The sequence below is a fragment of the Mirounga angustirostris genome, unplaced genomic scaffold (assembly GCF_029215605.1).
Source record: "Mirounga angustirostris isolate CCGP_5_RB_7025 unplaced genomic scaffold, mMirAng1.0.hap1 SCAF_3, whole genome shotgun sequence".
Taxonomy (NCBI): Eukaryota; Metazoa; Chordata; class Mammalia; order Carnivora; family Phocidae; genus Mirounga; species Mirounga angustirostris.
Window position 1 is genome coordinate 11,171,517 of NW_026991711.1, and position 25,957 is coordinate 11,197,473.

Here is a 25,957-nt window from a genome sequence, read left to right on the forward strand (position 1 = left end):
GGGACTAAAAATAGACACACATAAATATAGTCAACTGATCTCTGACAAAGGAGCAAAAGCAATTCAACAGAGAAAGGATGGTCTCTTCAACAAATGGTGCTAGAACTGGACATTCATACACAAAAAAGTGAATCTACACACAATCCTTAAAAGTTAACTCAGTGGATCTTAGACCTGAATATAAGAACAGCAAGAGTTCTAGAAGATGAACAGAAGAAAATTTAGATGACCATGGGTTTGACAATTAAGTTTTTAGATACAATACCAAAAGCATGATCCATAAAAGAAAAACACTGATAATTGAGCTTTATTAAAATTAAACATTTCTCTGTCAAACCAAAACCAAAAAACACTCAAGAGAATATAGGCACAAGTCACAGACTAGGAGAAAACTTCTGCAAAATACATATCTGATAAAGAACTCTATCTAAAATAGAGCTCTTAAAACTCAACAATAAGAAAACCCAATTAAAAAATCAGTAAAAGATTTGAAGAGACACCTCTATAAAGATGATACAAGATGGCAAATAAGCATATGAAAAGGTGCTCAACATCTTTGTGTTCAGGGAAATGAAAATTAAAACAAAATACTACTATACACTTATTAGAATGGCTAATATTCCAAAACATTCACAATACCAAAAGCTATCAAGGATGCAGAGCAATAGGAGAGCGCCAGGAATGCTTATTCACCACCAGTGGGAATGCAAAATAATCTTACCATAGGCCCCAATAGCCATACTCCTATAGTTACTAATGTATCAATGTTGGTTTATTAATTGTAACAAATGTGCCACACTAACAGGAAGTGTTAACACTGGGAAAGCTACAGAGGGCTGTGGTTGGGGACGTATATGGAACTCCATTTATTTAAACTATTCAATTATTTGGTAAATCTAAAACTGTGCTAAAAAGAATTAAATCTATTAATCATTTAAGGAGGGGGCGAAAATTTGAAAAGACAGTTCACAAAAGAAGATGTATGAATGTGATAGCATTAAGCATGTGAAAGTATGCTTAACAGTGTTTGGTATTAAGGAAATACAATTTTAAATCACAATGAAATAAAACTACACAACTATTAGAATAACTGAAACTAAAAAGACAATGTTAAGTGTTTTGCTGGAATAACTGGAACTCCCAAACGCTGCTAGTAAAATGTAAAATGGGGGAAGGGACATTTAAAAAACAGGATAGAAATGTTCTATATCTTAATTGTGGTTACATTTACTAAAATTCACTGAACTATACATTTAAAATAGCTAGATTTTATTCTTCATAAAGTGTGTATCAATGAAAATTATCTTATGAAGCAGACAAAAAGAACAGATTGCCTACAAAGTAACAAAAATTAGAGCTATCTCTTCCATAGCTACATAACACAGTACAAACATTCCAGCACTTTGCTGATAGAGGACTACTATCAATCTAGATTTGCATATTCAGCAGAACTATTTTTCAAGAAAGAATGAAAAATAGTTCATGTGAACAAAAACTGAGTTAACTAGCCATATTAACTTCTAAAGAGTAAATTCCAGGAAAAACAGAAAGAATCAGAGATGAAAGGAACAATGAGCAAAGAAAATAAGCATTTGGGGGTGGGAGGATGGGTTAGCCTGGTGATCGGTATTGAGGAGGGCACATTCTGCATGGAGCACTGGGTGTTATGCACAAACAATGAATCATAGAACACTACATCTAAAACTAATGATGTAATGTATGGGGATTAACATAAGAATAAAAAAAAAGAAAATAAGCATTTGGGTAAAGCTAAATAAACAATGGATGATGATACCCTATAATGTCTCATTAGTGAAGTAAATAAATAAGGAAATAAAATATAAAAAAGCATATAAAGGGTAAACAGCATTAAAATATTTCTTTGGAAGGAGAATAAACTTTAGACTGAAATTTAAGATAAGTGAATGTTTTATAAAGTTTGATACAGGAGAATGAAGGACACCTGAAGGAACATCTCCACAAAGTTGAAATTTCTAGAGTAAACACTAAAACAATAGAAACAAGAGTGTAAAATTTCCATCATAGTGGAAACGGGTAGAGGCGAAAACAGAATAAAAACAGAAAATTTTTAAGTCATCATCATCATCAAAAAGAAGTTAAGAAAGGAGAGAAAATACAATCCAGAAGAAGAACAAAAATAAAAAGCACACAATATAAATAAATTGAAATACAGTAGTAAATATAATAAATGTACATGGACTACACTCTGGTTAAAAGACACTGCCACTCTGAATAGAAACAAGACAAAATGCCAGTCCACCCTAAAACAATGGTTCACTGGTTGATTGAAAGTTATAGGAACATACAAGGAAAAGACCAAAATAAGCTGGTTTAGACATATCATCACATAAAACTAGGTGTAAAAGCCAAAATTCACGGGCGCCTGGGTGGCTCAGTTGGTTAAGCGACTGCCTTCGGCTCAGGTCATGATCCTGGAGTCCCTGGATCGAGTCCCGCATCAGGCTTCCTGCTCGGCGGGGAGTCTGCTTCTCCCTCTGACCCTCCCCTCTCTCCTGTGCTCTCTCTCATTCTCTCTCTCAAATAAATAAATAAAATCTTAAAAAAAAAAAAAAAAGCCAAAATTCACTCCACTTTGATTAAAAGTAAAATTAGCCAAGAAGACACATGTTACACTGTTACATTACCTATTAACTTATCTTAAGAATATACAGAGGCAAGACCTAACAAGCAAGGAAGAATTAGGAAATCCACTCTTTCAAAAATTGATCAAATAGGGGCGCCTGGGTGGCTCAGTTGGTTAAGCGACTGCCTTCGGCTCAGGTCATGATCCTGGAGTCCCGGGATCGAGTCCCGGGATCGAGTCCCGCATCGGGCCCCCTGCTCAGCAGGGAGCCTGCTTCTGCCTCTGACCCTCCCCGCTCTCATGTGCTCTCTCTCTCTCATTCTCTCTGTCTCAAATAAATAAATAATAATAAAAAAAAAATCTTTAAAAAAAAAAATTTGATCAAATAGTCAAAAGTCACTAGAAGATTTAAACATCCTAACAGGTAGTTTTGACCTATTGGTTATCTATAACACACAGCATACAATAATTTGAGAATATACATTCTTTTCAGGTACACATGTAAGATGTAAAGTGACTTACTCCTTGGCCATAAAATACTTCTCATCAAATCAGAAAGATTCTAAATAAAAAAGATCATATTCACTGATCGGAAAGCAATTTAGAAATTAATAAAATAAAAAGTAGAAAATTTTCAATTATTTTAAAATACATTCCTAAGAAACAAGTCAAAAGTCCTAAGAGAAACCTGGGGCACCTGGCTGGCTTAGATGGTAGAGCATGAGACTTTTGATCCCGGGGTTGTGGGTTCAAGCCCCATATCGGTATAGAGATTATTTAAAAATAAAATCAGAAAAGGAAGGAAGGGAAGGAGGAAGGGAGGAAAAGGGGGAGAGAGGGAGGAAGGAAGGAGAGAGAGAGAGAGAGAGAGAGGGAGGGAGGGTGGAAGGGAGGGAGGAGAGAGAGAGAAAGAACAAATGAACTCAGAAATGAACAATCATGAAAAATACATATCATAATTGTGAAACAGAGATTTCTATTCAAATCACCACTTTAGGCCATTCCCCCAGCTGCTGGAAGTCTTGTTGGCAACCAACAGCGGACTGGTCCTCAGCTTTCTGCCTAAGGTCTTGCCCCTTCTTAGGGGCAGTCCACAAGCAGTGGTAAGCTGATATGGGTGTACAAAGGCTCAATCCCATGGCCCCAAGTTAAAACAACTATGAAAGACCAGAGCCCTCTGTAGGATCAGCTAAGGCCTTTGTTGAGTCTGCATCTCAACTCAATTCAACTTCTCCTTCAATCCAGTTTCTTTCACTCCCTCACACAGGCTGGTCCCAAGAGTATTTCCCCCAATAAACTTCCAGAATCTGTTTCCAAAGGAATCCCACCTGTGACAGAGGAATACATTTGAAAGGCTATCACAGTGATTAGCTTAAACAGAGAGAACAGCAGAGAAATGGAAAGAAGTTGATGAATTCAAGATTTGGGAGATAGCTATCATGCACAAACAGTGAAACCATATAATGAGACATAACAGTGAACGCTGAACCATGGGAAAAGCCTCACTGCTGATACCACAATTGAGCCCTTTCGACTTCCTGCCTCTGTGATCCATGACACTGCAGATGGTAGAACTTCCATCAGCCTTATTCTCTGCATGAGGCTGGCAACAGAACAGAACTCCTTCCCTACCCCACAATGTGACCGACGGGAAGTGAACACACAGAATGAAGAAAAAGTCTTTGTCGCTTAAGATAACAAGGAAAGAGCAATACAAATGTGGAATACTAGAGCTCTCATGAACTAACAACAACTGCACAGACTCAAATAAAAATTAGCATATTACCACAGTTTTCCAGGGAAATACAATTTAGAATATACTGGGAAATGTGGCTACCATACAACACTTGGCTACTAGGAATGGAAAAATTCCTATTGTGTACACAAACAAAGAGGTAGTTTAAATTCAAGCTATTTGGGGAAATAAATACCATTACGCATGTTGTATATATTTGGTCATAATTTTCTACTGATTTTATTGTTGTCTTTTTTTTAAAAAAATATTTTTTTATTTATTTATGAGAGAGAGAGAGCATGAAAGGGGGGACGATCAGAGGGAGAAGCAGACTCCCCACTGAGCAGGGAGTCCCATGCGGGACTCCATCCTGGGGACTGAGCCGAAGGCAGTTGCTTAACCAACCTAGGTGCCCCTAGTCTTTTAATTACAAACTAGTTATAGTTAGTTTTAACATTATCAACTTAGTTTTGCTGTAACCCTTTGGGTTCGCACATTTCAGACTAAGGTGATAAACATACACGTTAATACTATCTGGGATTTATAATCATCCAGTAACTAGAATGTAAACATGTTACATATTGCAGTCCAACAGTGACTTATTCATATCTCTGCTACCACTCAGATATATAATATATATAATCTCCAAAAAAGATACCTGTGATGATCCTTATTAACACTGTATTTTCTTCCACTGGAAAATAAAAAGTGTGAGAGGGCACAGGATATTTTTGCCTTTCCTAAGTTGGCCATCCAAACACATAAATAACCACATAAATATATCTAGTTTAAGTAAGAATGAACCAACAGTGTACACATAAAAGTAAAATCAAGACGTGTTATAAGCTAAAGTACACCAAAACATAACATTACTTGTTTTGATTTGGCAAGGAGAAGCAATTACTCTTTTCAGAAAAACTGATCTTGTCTACCTATTTCCCTCTACTTAGGCAAATACAAAATTAGATCCCTAACTCTGCTCCAGGGAACAGAAATCAAGCACATTTCAATGTATTGATAGATTAGAGCAAAAGGGGTTCACAGACAGGAAGTTTCCCAACAAAAACCTAAGGCTCCATGTTTTCACATTATTGTCAGAACATTATGCAGAGCCTTTTGCAATAGAATAGAAAAAAGAAAAGGAATGCAAGAAAGAACAATAATAAAAGGAAAGGTAATTAAGGACTGAGAAAAACAAAAAGTGGGAGCAAATATGGTAAAAAGAGAGAGAGAGAACTTGTAAAATCATGCTGAAAGCCAAAACATGTATGCTGGAGTAATAAAAAATATAGAGAGATAAGTACCCTAAGTGACAGTAGGGAAAAAAGAAGAGAGGGGATACAGAACTCACGCTCTCATCTCCCAGGGATTATCATCTTGACCTCAAATGATCACATTACTTCAACGACGACGGGAAAACAGCGAAGTAAAAAAAAGCCTCACTTTTTAATGGATTTCATAAAGAATACTTTAACACTATTCTCTTCAACATAACCTTTCCTCAGGCATTTCTTATTAAATCTCCTTAGCACATGAAACATATCTTCTACTGAGGACCAAACTGGAAAATAAATTAACATGATGTGCTATTGTGAAGAAAAGTCTAAATTATAATATTTTTTCAAAGGTTTCTTCAATGTATCTTCAACCACACAGTCGTATACGACGTGTGAAAAATATCCTAAGCAGCATGAAATAGAGGAAATAAAAGACTTGGTGGCTTAGCCAAGTATTTTTATCCCTCTTAAGTATGAACAATTTGTTCTTAGTTATAAAAAAATATGAGCACCTTTTTTAATGTAATGCCATGTCAAAAGGAAGATGGGAAGAACAGGCAAAGGAAAACAGCCAAGGCAGAGAAGAAAGGATAACCATAGCCCCTACACACTCATCAGAGACAGAGGCCAAGGCAGTCTGAAGGCTAGTATCAAAAAGAAACAAATGGAAGGGGGCACCTGGCTGGCTCAGTTGGTAGAACGTAAGACTCTTGATCTCAGGATTGGAAGTTTGAGCCCCACATTGGGTTGTAGGGAGGGAAGGAGGGAGGGAGAAAGAAAAGACATAGGAGAGCCTATCTTGCAAAGAAGGTAAGATGTCACCATCAGAGATAAGGGAGAAGGCAATAAGGTTGTCACATAATCTCACACATCTGAATCTTAGATTCATAAAAGCTTCCATCAGCCCAGCCTAATGAATGCAAGAACCACCTACAAGAATTGCTGAGTAGTAGTCATTCACAAGCACATACTGAATTTATTTGAATAATCTTACGTTTTATTATCTATTTGCTGGGAGTTTATCATAGTTTACTTAATATTCCTGTTCTTCCCAGGTATCTCCATTACAAAACTGAAGATTAAGGGAAAAGGAATGAGAAAATTACTGTCAAATTATGGTCTATAAATATTGTGAAAAAAATTTTTAAATGTGTGATTATATACACATTTGTTTGGATTCATTCACTGAATAACCACTTGCTGAATATACACTATGTGATAAGCGTTGTCTTAAGTACTAGAAATACAAAGGAAATTAACCCACATGGTCAACTATCTACAAAACAGTAACCAAATGAACATAAAACAATCATTTGCAAAGATAAATAGAATCTGTTTAATGCAGGATCTCTCATGTTATTTTAAGAGAAAAGCAATCCATCAAGATAATTCTATGAAGGGGGCAGGGAGATATCTCCATTTTGAACTAAGTCCTGGGAATATTGCAAGACAAGGAACACACTTTATGAGATACCTGTTTCGGTTTGATATTTTTTCCTTTCCCTTAAAAATTCTTTATAACTCAATCATTCAGTCACTCCTCCTTTTAATAAATAGATGCTTGAGAAAAATGTGTATTTTTCTATTATTGGGTAGCGTGTTCAATATATAAGGTCTAACTGGTTTATAGTGTTGTTCAAGATCTCTATTTCCTTACTGATTGTCTCTGTAGATGTTCTATCCATTACAAAAAGTGTGGTATTGCAGTCTCCAACTATTATTTTAGAACTATCTATTTATCCTTTCAATTCTGTCAATGTTTACTTAAAATATTTTGGGATCTTTGCTGTTTGGTGCACGTGTGTTTATAACAATCAGTACATAATGTCTTTGTCTCTTGTAACAGTTTTAGACTCACAGTCTATTTTGTCTGATATTAGTATATCCACCCCAGTTCTTTTTTGGTTACTATTTGCATGGGGTATCTTTTTCCATTCTTTCACTTTCAATTTCTATCTCTGGATCTAAGTGAGTTTCTTGTCAAAAACATATAGTTGGATTGTGTTTTTTATCCATTCTGTCAATATCTGGCATAGTGAGATATCATTTCACACACACTGGGATGGCCATATTAAAAAAAAACCTGAACAAACGCTGGCAAAGATGTGAAGAAACTGGAATATGGCTGGTAGGAATGTAAAATGTTACAGCCACTGTGGAAAACAATTTGGCAGTTCCTCCAAAGGTTAAACATGGAATTACCATACAACCCAGCAATTCCACAACTACGTATAAACCCCAGAGAATTAAAGACAGGTACCCAAATACATGTAGATGTATGTTCAAAGCAGTACTATGTACAATAGTCAAAGGAGGAACTGACCCAATTGTTCATCCACAGGTGAGTGGATAAAAACAAAGTGGTATACACATGCAATAGAATACGACTTGGTCATAAAAAGGAAGGAAGCCCTGATACACGGTAAAACATGGATGAAGTTTGAAAACAACTCTAAGTGAAAGAAGCCAGACACAAAAAGTGCCATTTTTATGAAACATTCAGAATAGGTAAATTCATAGAGGCAGAAAGTAAATTAGTGGTTGCCAAGGCTGGAGGGCAGAAGGGGGTGAATACTAATGAGTATAGAAATTCCTCTGGGGGTAATAAAAATGTACTGGAATTAGACAGTGGTGATGGTGCATAACATTGTGAATATACTAAAAACCACTGAATTGCACACTTTGAAAGACTGACTTTTATAGTATTGAAATTTTATCTCAATTTTTTAAAAATCCAATCTTTACTACAAAAATTTAGAACTAGCTGACTCTGCACCTGGGGAAAATGGTGAGGACTGACTTGGAAGGAGCATGAGGGAACTCTCTGGGGTGACAGTCATGTCCAACACATGTATGTATGCATATAATTCTATGTTAAAGTATTTAGTGTGATACATATCTGCAGCTGCACTCTGAAATGCACCAAAATCAAGATGGATTAACAAATGGATAAATGATAAAGCAAATCTCCAAAAAATTAATAGTGGAATCGTGATGATGGGAATATAGGTACACACTGTAAAATTCTTTCAAAATGTTGTATGATTGAAATTTTTCAAAATAACAGAGGAAAAAGTTAACAAACAAGAAAAACATCTACACAGAGATTAAGAATATGGTTATAAGAGGAATGACTGAGTGGCAGTATGAGAGTGTCTTCTTTTGAAGAAATGACATGTAAGCCAATATATGAAAGGCTACAAGGAGCCATCTGTGTGAAAATATCAGCTAGAGTATTCAAGAGCCCCCTCAACCCCCCCTCAAAAAAAACAAAACAAAACAAAAAAAACCTTACTCTAAGACTCTGAAGTTTGGTATATTCAAGAAAGCCAGTGTACCTAAAGCACAGCAGGCAATGAAGGGAGTAGTCTAAAATGAGACTGGAGGGCAAGGCAGGTGCCAAATCATTTGGGGTTGTAGTCAGGGGAAGGAATTTTGATTTTATCTAAATGCAAGGAAAAGCCATTAGAGGGCTTAAAGCAGATATGGGATGGGATGAGATGGGGTGTGTCCTTATTGCTTGGAGTTTTAAACTATCACACTGACAGTTACATGAAGAATGACTCTGAAGTGTTTAAGAAAAGTAGAGAAACTGCTGTCACAGTCCCTGCAAGGACAATGGTAGTTTGGGAGAGAGTACGGGTAGTAAAGATAGTGAGTAATGAATATGGGAGGTTATTTTGAATGAAGGACTGACAGTATCTATTGATATATTGACAATGGGATGACAGGGCAACAACACCAGGATAGATCTTGGGTTTTAGCTTTAGCCACTGAGTAAAAGGAGTGACATTTGCTGAGATGTAGAAACTGCAGGTGAAGTAGGCTTAGAGTATGGTGAATCTGAGGATCAAAAAATTTTTTATTTAAATCAGGCAAGACTTGTGATTCTGAGAAAGATGGGCAAAAGAAAAGAATCTGAACAATCCGGAGGTGGTTAAAGGACAGGTTTTAGTTTACAATTTCTTTTTTTAGGAATCAATTCGGTTTGATTGTACTGAAGACCTTTGATCAAGTAAAAAGATCAAACTTTAATGCAAATCAAGCTGATTACTGTTGTCTATCACTGAGGTTAAAGATAAACTGGGGATCAATAGCCCTGTATCTCTAAACTTAGAGAAGTCAAAAGAAAAAATCAGGAGTGAGAATGAGAGAGACAAGGAAGACCAAAAAACAAGCACACAAAAGTAACATATTAAGCTTTAATGGTCTCTCACCCTATCAATGATAAGAGGCTGTTTCTTCAAATCCACATATAACATGCTTAAGTGCATTACAGTATCTTACACAAAGTGGTGACTCAAATTTTAGCTCTCATCCTCTAATCCCATTAGTTTTGCAAAAGTATAATGAAAAATCCATAGTCTTTGGCACTAAATGAACCTAAATTTAAAGCAGGCCCACCACTCAGTAGGTCTGTGACCTTGAGCAAATTACTTATCATTTCTAATCCTTAGTTTCTTAAATGTAAATGAAATAATTAACCCAAGAATTAGCATTAGAAATAACAGTCACAAAGTGCCTGCTACATGGAAAAAATGCTCCTTAAACAAGAACTACTATTATGTAAAAGACACCTAATTCATCAATGCTCAAGGCAGTTAGCTTCCTCTTTCGGCCTCATAGATTCCTGTTTCCAGAAGAGAAGACACAAGAGAGGAGGGAACCACAGAAAAGATAATCAATTTATTTTCTCCATGTAACACAGAAAGAAGTAAAGCAGAGAAATCCGTAAACAGGTATATATGACATGGGCAATCTGCTACATATAAATGGACAGGTTCAAGGGTTTGATTATAATTCAGTTGTTTAGAACTAGGAGCATATTTCCCTGTGGAATCAATGTTTAAATTAACTCTTAGATGAATTCACAAAGGCCCATCAGAATCATAATGAGTTAAAATGTGAAAGCCCTCAATAAAATTAGAAAACAAAACTGATGAATCACCAAATGAAACAATATCAAGAGACTAATAATATGTAATTTCATTTATTTTAGAAGCTAGCACTTGAGGGAAAAAGTTTTATGGGAGGTTTCCGTGGTGATTCAGAAGGGGTTTCAGGGAAATTCCAAATGCTTTATAAAGCTGATGACCCTGGTTCTTTATTATGTTTTATTTCACCTCAAGTTTTATGGCTTCCCTTTCAGCATAAGCAAAACACTAACCCTCTGACACTTAACAGCCATGATTACGATCATTTCTTTTACAAATGAGAAGGCATAATTGGAGAAGAATTAGAAGATAGGAAAGAGGAAGGAGTCATAAAGGTTATCCCTCAATATAAAGAAAAGAGCCTGAGATCGAATTAGGTAACCTCAGGAGTAAGCTCAAAGGGGAGTAAGCACAGCATTAAAATATTAAGGGAGGAAAGCCAAGTGATGAGAACCGTTCAGAGTCCCATTATGATTAACTGATTATTTTAAAGGTCACAGATTTAAAAAAAAAAAAAAGGTAAAAGACAAGACATGAAAGCAAGCAATCTGCAGCCTGCCATTTATACAAAGGAAATGCTCAAGAGTTGAAGAGTCATAATTCGAAATATGGCATGCCAATGTAATTCATGATATTCTTCTAATCCCTTTCATTTCTCTAAATTCCTCCAAACATTCTGTCCTTTTAAAGTAGATACTATTGTGCTAATAGTATTACGGAGTTAATAACAATACTATCTAAACTAGAACCAGAAAGACAACTTTTTAAATCTAAGAGTATACAATGAAATACTTTAGAAAAAAGTCTCCTCAGGGCGCCTGGGTGGCTCAGTTGGTTAAGTGACTGCCTTCGGCTCAGGTCATGATCCTGGAGTCCCGGGATCGAGTCCCGCATCGGGCTCCCTGCTCGGCGGGGAGTCTGCTTCTCCCTTTGACCCTCCCCGCTCTCATGTGCTCTCTCTCATTCTCTCTCTCTCAAATAAATAAATAAAATATTTTAAAAGAAAAAAGTCTCCTCAAAAGCCAGCAGGTATGCTCCATGCCTCTTAGGCTGTGAGGAATGCCAGTGATTTCAAACCTGAGAGAGATGCTTTTGATTTTCTCAAAGAATAAACCACAAATCAGTTCCATGTAGTCCAACTTATTCAACAATCTAGCAAATCTTCTGTGAAGTACTGAAATGCTTTTTGAAAATGTTGGTATGTCTGAAGAAATGATTAAGGAAGAGATGTTGTAGTCAGATAAAATAAAATTTTCTAAGACCTGGTCTTAAGTCCAAATCTACATCAGTAGCAGCAATGTTTGTAAAACAAACAACAAAACACACTTAACCATGAGCCAAACTAAAATAATTTAGCAAGACCCAACTAGAAACAGGGACCCAACAAATCAAACAACTTTCCAGATCACTGAAGAACTGTTAAGCTAGCCTGAGCCTATTGTAAAGAATGTATTTACTAACTCAACTGGTTACTTTCAGAAATAAGACGCGCACACACACCCACCCACCCACACACATACACCCCTATGTAAATTTTGCCAAATCAAACGCTCTCCCAGTGAAAAAAATAATTCTGAGTCATCAATCTTAATGAGAAAACAGGACTAAAGAAATGTTAATGTGGGATGCTGAAAAGTTTGGCCCTACCCAAGTACGAATGCTAAGATGCTGAAATTTCCTGACTGCCAAGCATTGTCTGATTTCTCTCACATACCTACAAAGTTCTGTCAAATGTATACAAGTACTAATTTGCTGTATTTAATACAATTGTAAAGTTATTTAATAGCATTACTAATCCCTGATAACAATATGCCCTCATACATTTTTTTAATTAGCAGACACTGAAAATAGAAATCGTTGTCATGAGCAATAGGAATATTTTTTAAAATAAAAAGTTGGTAAGCCCTGCCCCAGTATAACTGTACCTAAAACAGTCAAGTAAAACAGTCCTTCAGTTTACCTTTTACTCCAATTTAGAATATTCAGTTCTGATTTCTCACATTCTCTTTCCTAGCAAGCTTATTAAAAGGTGATATTTAACATCTTAAGAAAAGGTAAAAACTTGAAGGGCCTTGTCAAATAGGAAATCTTCATTTTAATCACCGATGTCTTTAACCTTAATAAGTTGTATTCAACTAAGTACATAAAACTTACATTACATCCAAGCTCAAGAGTTAAGACAATTCCTTCTTTTAACTAGCCCATGATTTCAACTTACAAAAGAGCTGTAATTAAAATCAAATTACTCTTTAAAGTTTGGTTTCATAACAGAACATGGTAATTCAGCTGATACATTCTTCCAAAGGAACAAGTAATCAAAATTCTAAAAGTATTAAAATATTATTTGCTCTATGGGGTTACTTATTACATGTTTACTCAACCGTTTCTGCTGAAAGACCTAGAAACTCTAACAAAGTTAATTTAAGAACTTACCAATTTCCCTTGCAATTCTGACAGCTTCATCTGCATCCTGTAAAAGCAGGAAATGAGATCCAACATTAATCCCATCAGCCATTGCACAATGTCTTTAGGGCAGTCATATATTGCACTACTGTCTCCTCTGATTCATTTAATGTTCAATTTTACAACCTTCTACCTCTTTTCACTCAGAGAAATGTAAAATTAATACCATAAGTGGAATGTAAATTCTACCTCATCATTATTATATTAAGAAACTCAAAGCAGTTTGAAATTAGCTGGCAGGAAGCACTACCAGAATTGCCAAATGATTTGGTGCAGTTGCTGGAATTTAACAGCAGAATTTAGATGTTTACAATCAATACTGAATCATAAATCAAATCATTAAAGCTTGTCTACAGCCAGCTTGTTTCTGTCCCTCTGATATTTACACGTCATGTTTTCCTGGATTCTGTCAGCAGGGGGAGTTGATTCTCTATTGTTTGGGAGAGGCTCACGATTTTCTAGAAACAAAAAGTAAATTTTCAGCAGTATCTACAGAAATTGCCAATTGTCCCCCCCCCCCAAAAAATTCCTTTAGTAGTCTTCATTACTTTTTCCTTTTCTTTTCATCCTTTTCTCAGGTACATATTTTTATCTTTACTAGGTACATTTTGTTATGTAATTTAAAACCTTAAATTCCATGAACCAACTTGTGGGGGTAAACTTCGAAAAAGCCAAGGAAAGCTAATGCCTCTCAAAGAAGTACAAGGTAAGAGTTGATGGATATAAGGATTAATTAGTGCTAAATATCAACCAATGCAACTGACAGAAGAAAACATTCCCTCGAATCTAAACCATTTCATTGATCATTAACTCTCACCTAACACATGAGCACAGGACACTCTGGATACATTTCCCCATGGAACAATAAGGAGAAAGCTGAAAAGGTGTTAAATCCAAGCCTCCCTAGTAAATGTGGCTTTTCTTTACAACTCAGAGATGTAAACTACACAAGAAATGACAATGTTTTGAAACCATTAGCTAGTGAGAATGCCTGACTTTTTGGCAAAACTGCTTTAAAATATTAAAGCGAAGCCTGGTATTTTGTAAGCTTTTAAGCTAGTAATTTAAAAATGTAGAGTAACCATGTCAGAATCCTCCCCCAAAAGGAGGGGAGGGGGATGTTTATAACTGGTTCATTTATGTCTAATAAAAAAAAAATCTTCCTTAAAAAGTCTTCAGTACCTAATAACATCCCCTGAATAAGGAGGTTGGCAGGGGAAGTTGTCAGAAAAATTTAATTTCCTTTCATTAGCCAGTCTGCTCCACAAATAGGTGCTTGTTAAGTTCAAAGCGGTCCTGAAAGCGACATCAGTTTTAAGTCTTTTTTTTTTTTTACTCCAAGCAGTCACATCTGCTAATGAGATTTTCCAAATAACAATTGTTTTCAAGTCAGAGATAAATCTATACCTCCCACTCTACTCTCCCAAAAATCAAGGTTTACTGCTTTATTACACCTTGCTGTTTTCGCTGACCCTACATTCTCCAAATTTTAGCTTAAAGGGATAAAAATCCATGAAAAGGGTCATTTAAGAATGTTAGTGGTTTCCACACATTGAATTTGAAGGTTCTTTGTTCAAGCCAGTGACAGTTATTGGAGAATACCTCCCCTTAATAGCCTCTCTGTCAGGAAGTGTTAAACCTGCCAAATGCGGACAATTAGTGCCTCGCGAACAAAATACAGGAAGAGCACTGGCTGATGGAGGCTGGATTATAAGGAGCCTAAAAGGAAACTTTTAACATGTCTTTTCTTTCAAATGTGTAATAGTGTATTTGCAAAATATACTGGGAGAGAAAATAAACTGCTGTCACAAAAGTCTGTTACCTTGAGAGAACTGACAAAGACGCAAATGTTAAAAGATAATTCACAGAATTCATTAATCATATTTATGTGTGGACATACAGAGATCTATTTACACAAAGCGGAACTTCTAAAAAATGTTTTTGACTGCCACAAATCCCACACTTCTATAAACTGCCACAAAGCAATCTTGTCTTTTAACTAATCAATATGTCACGTTTCCTTACTATGATATAATATTTGGGACATACTTGCAATATTTGGGACATACTTTTAAAAAAAATCATTGTTTACCTAAGATTCAGGTTTAACTGGGCAACCTATATTTTTATCTGGAAACTCTTAAGAAAAAAATATTTCCTACTATGAAAAACAAATTTCACTAAAAAGTAATTTTACATTTGTCACTCATTTATCCCAAGATATTTTATTCAGGACATATTATATATTAGACATTTAAAAACTATTCCCAGTTTCAAAAAGAAACTATTAAATACACTCATCTCTAATCTGTTCTTTTAGCACATTTAGCTATTATCAGGCTATATAAAGAGATGAAAAGCCCCATACAGTTCCAAATTCAATGGCAATGATATATCACACAGTATAACTTTCCTATAAGACTACAGACAGAAAAACATTTTTTAATAAAAAGCCTTGAATCAACAAGAAAAAAGATCAACAATTATCAGGAAAAATGGTCAAAAGATTAAATGAGAAGTTTCCATAAAAAGAAATCCAAAAGAATGTATGAAGTATGTTCAACTTTAGTCATAATTATACGCATACAAGCGAAAACAATGAGACACCACAGTCGATCTGCCAAAGTCTGCCAACAGGCAGGAGTGAAGGCCTGAAGGTAAGCAGACATGACTCTCACTACTGATGTCATATGAAAGGGTACCAGCTTTTTAAGAATTGTTAGTATCTATCAAAAGTTTGAAGACCTAAATCGTTCAATCCAGCAACTTCATGCACATGAAAGAGAGAGTTTTTAATTTGTTGCTGGTGCTTTGGTAAGAAAATCAGAAAAACAATTTTAAAGGCCTTCTTCAATAAGGAACTGGTACCAAAAGGATACATACATGAAATGGAATATGTCATAGTCTTTAAAAAGATGAGGTTGACCATATATAATACTACATGAAATAGTTCTTGCACTCGTGGAACTTACAGCCTCCTTTAGTAAGGGAAACGGAAAGAGAGCAAACAAATCAATTGAGAATTGATACAAATGTTACATGGAAACAAAAGGTACAGAGGAAGACAGACAGAACATGTTGTAAATACACTACTAAGAAAGAGTCCTTCTGGGGGCACCTGGCTGGCTCCATCAGTACAACATGTGACTCTTGATCTTGGGGTTGTGAGTTTGATCCCCACGTTGGAGGCAGAGATTACTTGATACTTTTTTTAAATAAAGAAAAAAAATGAAAGGGTCCTTCTAAAGTAAAAATGTAAACTAAAGCCTGAAGAGAACAACCACTGCCATGGGAAGATTAGGGTGAAAGAAGTCTAAACAGAAAGAACAACATGAACAAAAACCCAAATTCAGAAGGTATTTCCCATGTTCTAGAAACTGAGTCCATGAGGTGAAAACTGAAGACAAAAAGCAAGTGGCAGAAAATGACAGCATGAAGTCCAGTGGAAGGCCTGGCCTGTTCCTGCAGGACCTTTCGGGACTCAGCACAGAGTTCCAAATGCCTTGGCTCTATGCCAGGGAATGAGGACTGGGTTTAGGAAGGTAACTCCTACACTCTAAGAATACTTCAAATATAGTGCGCACTTTGGGGGAAAGCGAATTGTAGGAGAATATATATAGTATGATATATATAGTATGACCTTATCTTTTTTTATATGTATCAGTATTACCCTCTGATTGCTAAATATTATTCCTTTGTATGGATATACCACATTTTTTTTAATCCATTCATCAGCTGATGGACATTTAGATTGTTTTTAATTTTTTGGCTACTATCAAAAATGCTCCTATGAACATTTGTGTACAAATTTTTGAGTGGACATATATATTTTGGATATATAACCAGGAGTGAGATCACAGGGTCACATGGTAACATTATATTTAACCTTTTGAAGAACTGCCAAACTGTTTTCCAAAGTGGCTGCACTATTTTACATTCTCATGAGCAGTGTATAAAGGTTCTCGTTTCTCCAAATCTTTGCCAGCACCTGATAATCTTCTACTGCAGCCACCCCAGTGGTTTAAAGTGGTATCTCATTGAGGCTTTGATTGAATTTTCCTATGATTAATCGTGATGAACAGGTTTTCATGTGCTTATTGGCCATTTCAGAGAAATGTCTATTCAAACACTTTGTACATTTTTAAATTGGGTTGTCTTTTTGTTTAAGAGTCATATGTGGGGGTGCCTGGGTGGCTCAGTTGGTTGAGCGTCCGACTCTTGGTTTTGGCTCTGGCTGTGATCTCATGGGTGTGAGACTGAGCCCCACGTCGGGCTCCCCGTTCAGCAGGGAGTCTGCCTGAGTTTTTCTCTCTCTGCCCACCTCCCTCTCCCCACTTACCCACCCTCTCTCCAAAATAAATAAATAAATACTTTTTTAAAAAGTAGTATGACCTTATCTACATTAAGACAGAAAAACACCTAGGAATGCTCATAAAAGCTTATGCATGCACATATACAAAAACCTCAGCTTGAGTTACTGCTTCAAAGTAGGATTAAGAGTTAGGAAAGAGGGAACTTGGACTTATTGCTGCAGACACTTACGTACATGTTTAACTTTTTTACCATTAAGATCAAAATTTCATACTTCATATTACTTTCACAGTTTAAAAATTAAATCCGCCATGCTTGAGGGTGTTACTCAAACTATCTAATCAATGATTTCTAGGACATTAAATGTTATCAAAACAAACCAGTGTTCCCAAAACCTGTTTAAACTTTGCATGCCATACAATGCCTGAGAACCAAATTTGAACTCCTTTACTTGGTGTTCTTGATCCTGCCTGCACCGCCAGTCTCGTCCCCAGTTCCTCCCTACCTTGACTTTCCTTCCCACCCCTAAGCCCACCAGGCAGTCTCTAGCTCCCCGGCCTATATGCCAATACCAGGCCCTGAAGACAGAAGGGGACAAGAAAGGCACCATCCCAGCCTTCATGTAATTTACAGTGTGGTGGAAAAGGCAGGCCCTTAAATGATTATACAGCAGCAAAGAAACCATTACCGAGATGCATGTTACGCAGAAAAGGTGAAGAGGGCATGTGACAATAGGGAATCTCAAATTCAAAAACAGAATTCCAGGAAACTTCTCAGATGCAGCTACTATGAAAGAGACCTGACAAATGAAAGTGTGGTGGAACAGAGTCAGGGGGCTGGGGCCTGAACAGTGAGCCAAGCAGAGTGTGGAACAGGGCTGCACTTCAGCCTAAGAGCAAGAAAATGAAGAGTCCTCACTATGGCTGCATTTTGAAGAATTTGGGTGCATAATTTACTTACTATTTTGAGTACTGTCTACCCTCTGCATCTCCCTACCACATTAAAATGTAAGTTCTATGAAAGCAAAACTCTCTAACTGGTTCAGTGGTAGGTTTTAAATTCCTAGAACTGCCTGGTATGTAGTCATCGTTCGGTAAACAGCTGCTGCTGAATGAAAGACTGAATGAACCACTAAACAAATGAAGAGTTTAGAGAAAGGCAAGAGGGGTGTGAGGAGTTTAGTCAGGAAGCAGTGGTCTAGAGGAGAGAAAAACTACTATTTTAGACTCAGGGGTATGTGCTTCCGGACTCCCTCCAGAAAGCCACTGCAGCCCTCCTACCCTGGTGCCTACGAGGTCACACACTGCTGTGCGACCAGATTACACTCTGTCCTCCAATTATGACAGCCCCTGTCACTTAATCTCCATGACAGCAATGACTAGGTCTGCTGTGCTCTACGAAACCCCCCGAGCTTAGCAAATCAAAACACCAACACATTATTTGTTGAATAAATAAACAACTATCCATCAGCTTCCACAGAAACAAGTCTGTTGCCTAAATGATCTACTTGAGTGCCAACAGAACTGCTCACCTCCACAGCATCAGTGTTTGAAGTGAATAAACTTATATCCAAGGAGATGTAGTGGCTTGTTCAAATTCACAAGTCTAAGTGATAAGTGGCAAGGAAGTGCCACATGGTAGTTCAGAGCAGGAGCCCAAGAACCAGATAGGCCTGGGTTTTGCTTCACTTTAACACAAATCACACTCAATGAAATATCGCTGCTGCTGGGCAAAACCAAGCCCAATATGTACCCTCCTTGTCTTTTAACCCTCAGTCAAGCACTTTTCTTACTGCGGCCTGCAACTTCAAATGTTTGAAACGTGGGTGGGTTTCACAGAACCCACTTTTTTTAAGCCTATTCTTTTTTTTTTTTTTTAAGATTTTATTCATTTATTTGAGAGAGAGAATGAGAGAGAGAGAGAGAGCGAGCACATGAGAGGGGGGAGGGTCAGAGGGAGAAGCAGACTCTCTGCTGAGCAGGGAGCCCAATGCGGGACTCGATCCCGGGACTCCAGGATCATGATCTGAGCCGAAGGCAGTCGCTTAACCAACTGAGCCACCCAGGCGCCCTTTAAGCCTATTCTTAAAAAAAAAAAAAAAAAAAAAAAAGGTACTATCTTAACTGTAATTCTATTTAAATAAAAAAAGATTTTACTTATTTATTTCAGAGAGAACAAGAGAACACAAGCAGGGAGAGAGGCAGAGGGAGAAGCAGACTCCCGGCTGAGCAGGGAGCCCAATGTGGGGCTCTATCACAGGACCCTGGGATCACAACCGAGCCAAAGGCAGACGCCCAACCAACTGAGCCACCCAGGCACCCCCTTAACTGTAATTTTAAATGTGTATTTCATTAGTTTAAAAGATCAAGGGCACCTAGGTGGCTCAGTTAAAAGATCAAACTTGATAGGATAATAACTTTTTAAATTGAAGGGCCACAAGTTTACATTATATTAAAATGTAAGAGAAAACAACAGATATTCAAATTCAATAAAATTTTTAAAAATTATTAAACTCTATTTTACCAAATATACTTCACTCTTTGTTTATATAAAAAAATCTCTTGTAAGCAAAACATCATTACTTCTTCACAGATTCAACTTGGCAATATTTGAAGAAAAAGCAGAATTGATTCTACCTATTCTTAGCTTTAGAACTAACTTTCTGGGGGTTTTTTAAGATTTTATTTTTAAGTAATCTCTACACCAAATGTAGGGCTTGAACTCATATCCCCAAGATCAAGAGTCACATGTTCTACTAAGCTAGCCAGGAGCCCTTAGAACTTTAAGATTTTATTTATTTATCTGAGAGACTGAGCGAGAGAGGGAGAGAGCGAGCGAGCGCGCGCGCACGAGCAGGGGAAAGAGCAGAGGGAGAGGGAGAAGCAGACTCCTCTGAGCAGGGAGCCCCAAGCGGGGCTCAATCCCAGGACTCCAGAATCATGACTTGAGCTGAAGGCAGATGCTTAACCAACTGAGCCACCCAGGCGCCCCGCCCCCCTTAGAACATCCTTAAGACAGTCCCCTCATCTATTAACTATATGACATATGACACAATATATGAAAATACTACAGGGATTAAGACAGCAGATTCTATTCAAGAAATGTTCAATGATATTCTGTAATTTTTTAAAAGAAAATTTCTAACAGGTGGGACAACGATCCCCTGAAAATCAAAGAAAAATCAAATATAAAAATTTTCACAGTAGGAATAAAACAAATCTGATGCTACTGATGCCCTTATACAATTTTCAAATGAAGTACTTAGAATATTTCTGTTTTCATATCAAAAGTTAATACAACTGAGAAAACACTGAGAAGTACAAAATCAAATGAAACCAAGTATTAGCAACCATATTCCTCTGGTTTCAAATCAGGAAGCAGGAAAAAGTAATGGTCCAACAATATGCTTTGATTCAAATCCCTGTGGTTCATTCTGTAATCACAGCCTATAGTCCCAGTTTGAAGGAAGCCACACTCTGGTTCTGAAGTTACTGAGCACTTGGGAACACTGATGAGGTAAATATTAAACCATACAGTTCCAGCAGTTCCAGAAATGGAGAAAGAGCAAAAACAGCACCAGAACCACTAACCATCTCTTTTCAGCACAACTTACCTTAAAGGAGCTCTTATCATTTAACCCAAGAGCAAAACGGTAAAAAAAATTCTGTTTTACAGAGAATATGATGGGAGGGATGGGCGATGTTGCTATAACCAAATAAACAGATCATAAAAATGTCAAAAGGAGCTAAAAAAAAATCGGGCGCCTTTTCTACAAGCCTATTTGTTTAAATACTCTTCAGCCCCCAACCTGGGAGGCATCAAAGTCCAACGTGACTAAGAACATAGGTGCTAGAGCCAGAACACATGGGCTCCACACTGGCTCTCTCGGACAGTGAGCCGGTTACCTCCCAGGGTGCCTCCCTGGAATTTGGTTTCCTCAACTCTAAGATGGAGATAGTAACAGTATCTTCTCATAGGGTCATCAAGAAGATGGAATTAGTTAGGGCTGAAATACACCAGAACAACACAAGGCACACAGTATGCTTGGCAATCTGTGATAACATGGGCAGCCTGCCACCACGGAGTCCCAAGTCTGTTCCTTGCCTGCCTGTCTTTGGATGGGGTATCTTATGGTCATCATTCATCCTCTGAACCCTTATAACACAGAATTAATACTGGCACTGCAATACTGCAAAAAAAAAAACAAACAAAACAGGCACTGCATCCCCAGGACACTCCACTGGGTCAGAGGATCTGTGCACTATTTGTTGCCAGGGAGCAGGGAAGAAGGGCGGGAAAAGGAAGCAAAAACTCTAACAAGGACAGGCATATTTAAATAGTGATCCCTGATGCTAAACACCCAATTCACTTCAACAGTGATTCAGACCATACCTCTCCTTTCTCACTTGCTACAATATAGCCTAGTACCCACCCTGAATTCCATCCTCACTGGATGAGAGTCCTGCTACTCATCCACATGGGAAGCTACTTAAGAATTTACTTTCCTCAGCTGGTTCTAGAACAAATCAGCAAATGTTTTGGGGGGGGGGGGGAAATCACTGCTTCAATATACTATGGGTAAAAGCTTATCTGTACACAAAAAGCATCCTCAAACTGTTCTGCATTCTTGTGTAAAGTAAAGCAAAACTTTCAACAGTCCTGGGTTCAGGAAATGGGTTCCAGCTGATTGTGTTTTCCAGACTACTCCAAGTCAAGCAGAAGACTCTGTTTGAATATCCTTTCAAATCTTCCTAAACTTTAGTACACATTTTTGTAACTGTAAAACAGCATAGTAAACATAACTGAATCCTTTTTCAAAAACATAAAGCCTTTTAGGCACCATCAGGAGAGGCATTCTTGGTTTAGCAGGAGAAAATGATACCGATGTCTTATACTTTGTACTTACTAGGACACAGCTTGTCAATTTTTTTGTTATTTTGGTTTTTTAAATGATTCCCTTCATGCTGGTTTTTGTTGCTACTATTTGGTTCTTTCTGCTAAAGCAAGAGTACAGTTTTTAAAATCCGGCTAATTGGGTGACAAAAACAATGACTATTTTAAGCCTCTACTGTGAAATTTACCAACCTCATTCAAATACATTACCACACTCTGCTCTGAAATGTAAAGGGCAATAGGAACTCTGAGAAGGTTAATGAACTTCCCTCAAAGTTGGAATGCTGACAGGTATCACAGCCAAATGCAGTGAATTCATCAGTGGTGACTCCTCCCTCTGCCCCACTCCTGACGTGTGCCACAAATTCCGCTTAAAATTAAACTAGAAATAAAACCGAATGAAAATTTATGAGCGAAACGAAACAGCATTCCTAAAAATTTTAAATGCTTATCTGAAAACTGTAACCGGCACGTTCAATTGGGGCTTAACTAATTCAGACAATAGGTGTCGAGAACTGTATACCATAGTTAAAGTTAACACCCATAATGAGAACCTGCCATTATGTGAGAGTATGACTGGGTCTTAAAAATCACCTAAAGCATACAAAGAGACAAAATTGAAAAGATAAGTGGATTTTCTTCTACTTGCAACTTATCCCTATTTTACAAATTAACAGCAGTTGCAAATTCAAATGCAGACTGTCAAACACAGGCTCCCTGAAAAGATGACCTCTTTGAGGAAGCAAAACCAACTTTACTATACCTGCTACATTTAAAGATAACCATCACTTTGAGCAATCTGGAAGGTTCCACTAAGTTCTGTTAAAGACCCTAGATTCAAAACCTGCAGAGCTCCTCTGATGCCCACTGAGCCCCCACCCAGGGATGTCCCCAACCACAGGGGTGAGAAAAATCTCACTTTGGGGAGAGCTCCAATTTCCTTTTTAGGAAACTTAGGAATGAGGAATGATTAGATTTGAAAATGTTTATTATTGAAGGAAGACTTCCCTATTTGAAATAAAATATCCTCAACATTATCCTCAACATTTTCTAAGTCCATAGACAAAGTTTACATGGAAGAAGACAAGTATAGGACCTAGAAGTTCACCATCATGCTAGCTCTAGAAGCCAATGTATTTGGAAGATTTCATCACACTGGTATCTAAACAGGATAAAATTTCCTTTGAAACCTGTATCAAAACCTTGCGGGGCACCTGGGTGCTCAGTCAGTTAAGCGTCTGCCTTTGGCTCAGGTCATGATCCCAGAGATCTGGGATCAAGCTCCACATGGGGCTTCTTCTCAGCGGGGAGTCTGCCTCTCTCTCTGCCCCTCCTTCCACTAGTGCTCCCTCGCTCTCACTCACTCTCTCTCAAATAAATAAATAAATAAAATCTGTAAAAGCAGACAGACAAAACTTGAGAATTTTCTGTCTTGACTTATTTTGTCCATGGGAGTCTGAGTCTGGGAGAGATCTCCCCTCCAAATTTAAACCACCAAGGCACTGCATATTGTCAGGTCTACAATTAGAGATGGCCAACCATTAAGGTTGGGGGCCCAAGACATGAGGTAAACAAACAATATATTTGATATGTTATTACAAGATTCTCATGGGTTCATCTCAGGCCAAGTCTATGCTCTCTCTGAAGCCAACTTCTCCTTAAAGGTACTAAATCCAGAAATCAAATTGATGTTCTTATGTTTCTAAAAGGCATAATCTCACCTAGGATAATTAAAAATTATAATAGACTCTTTTGCAAGCTTTTGATTATGAATGGTTCATTTGAGAGTCACCTGTTGGGGTGGGTGGAGGTAAAAATCTCAAACACCTAATGTTCTGTAATTTTTTTTCATTACAATGAGGAAGCTTCCAAAAGAAACTCAGATTCCAAATTTATTTGTTTTTTTTTTTTTAATTTGCCAGAGAGAGAGTACAAGCAGGAGGAGCAGCAGGCAGAGGGAGAAGCAGGTTTCCCACAGAGCAAGAAGCCTGATGTGGGGCTCGATCCCAGGACCCTGGGATAATGACCTGAGCAGAAGGCAGACGCTTAACCGACTGCGTCACCCAGGCATCCCCCAAATTTGTTTCCTTATGAAATTCACAGGAAAGACAAAGTTCATAGGGAGGAGGAAAGGCATAGGAAAAGCCAAATGAAAAATGTGAAAAATTTAAAACTCTGTCAAACCTGATGGTCTTTATCCTGCTATTTCTTTTCCTCCATCCTGTTTTCCTCCATTTGCTCCTGCCCTGCTCTTTCTTCCACTGACCTGTTCCCTCTTTCTTCTAACTGGCCAGAAACCCTCAAAGCAACATTACCTTTTAAAATTAAGCTACTGTCAGAATAGGGCCAGCTTGAGGGCTAAATTAAAACTTTGGTCTCATTCTGAACTAAGAAGCATTACCAAAGGCTTTCCAAAGCTTATACAGATTGGACAGAAATTTACAGAGAAATTGAGGAATGTATAAATAATCTAGTAGTCCCCAGATTTACATGAACTGGTTCACAGCGCTAATAAGAACCTGAGATAAAAGGGGCGCCGGGTGGCTCAGTAGGTTAAGCGTCTGCCTTCAGCTCAGGTCATGATCTCAGGATCCTGGGATCAAGCCCCACGCTGGGCCCCCTGCTCAGCCTGCTTCTCCCTCTGCCACTTCCCCTGCTTGTGCACTCTCTCTCTAGCTCTCTGTCAAATAAATAAATAAAATCTTTAAAAAAGTTTTTAATTAAAAAAAAAAAAAAAACCTGAGATTAAAAAAAAAAAAAATACTGGATACAAGAGCAAAATAGGAAGACCTGAGAGTGATTCAGACTCCTAACTGCACAGGAAACCAGAGAAGTTTAGAAAAACTGGAAATAATGGAAAAGGTCCTTGGGAAGCTACTATCAAAATCTTTCCTATGAAACTAGGTTGGACTCTAATCTAGTTGAGCTAGCAAAGAAATGATCCATCTGTTGGGCACCTCAGAAACAGACTCTTCAGTACCTTTAGGCATTCAGGAGTAGACACCGAAGCAGTTGTGACCCAGCTCCCTCCTCACTTTTTTTGAGTAGCCTTAAGCCAGAAACAGAAAATTTTATAAACAAGTAAAAACTGGATGGAAATAGTCACACAGACAGATCTTTAATTCCATACTATAAATTTTGAAAGAGCCCCAAAACAAAAGCAGAATAAGATGCAGAATAAATTGGTGGTCTTACAGATAAAACTAGATGTTCCCACTCCAGAAATCAAAGCAATCACTCGAGGGGCACCTTGGTGGCCCAGTCGGTTAAGCATCTGACTCCTGATTTCAGCTTAGGTCATCTTCTCCCTACAAGACACTACACCCACTGACTTCATGAGAAAGAATATTTAGGACAAACAGAATTTCCAGATCATATGCTCTCCTAATGACCCCGTGTGTGAACTCCTGAGGACTCTGCTATTCATCATCAAGACAATTAATTTGGACTCTGACTCATTACTACCTTTGTGACTAAAATCAAGCCCACACTGAAGATCTCAAGAAGGCCAGACTTCTTTTTGAAAAAAAGTAAAATTATACTGGCAGAAGCACTGGGGCCAAATAGATCACAGTTCATAATAACCCATCCAAACCACTACCTGAACTTACACAACTCTCTAAAACAAGAATGGAAAGAAGGACTAAAACCCAACAGTTGAAAGCCTACTAAAGAAAAGACTTGTCATACTCTGCTCAGTCTTTCAAGTCTGCAGTCATGGTGTGAGCTATACTGCCTT

General features: G+C 37.6%; 1 protein-coding gene across 3 annotated transcripts in view; it reads right to left on the reverse strand.

Annotated features, from left to right (window-relative positions):
* The window catches only part of PCCA (propionyl-CoA carboxylase subunit alpha), a 403,499-nt gene that overhangs the window by 263,633 nt on the left and 113,909 nt on the right, over positions 1–25,957 (reverse strand). For all 3 annotated transcript variants that reach the window (XM_045869658.2, XM_045869657.2, XM_064585924.1), the window contains one exon: positions 12,985–13,021. In XM_045869658.2, coding sequence (XP_045725614.1) covers positions 12,985–13,021 — 37 coding nt within the window. The remainder of the gene's footprint in view (positions 1–12,984; positions 13,022–25,957) is intronic.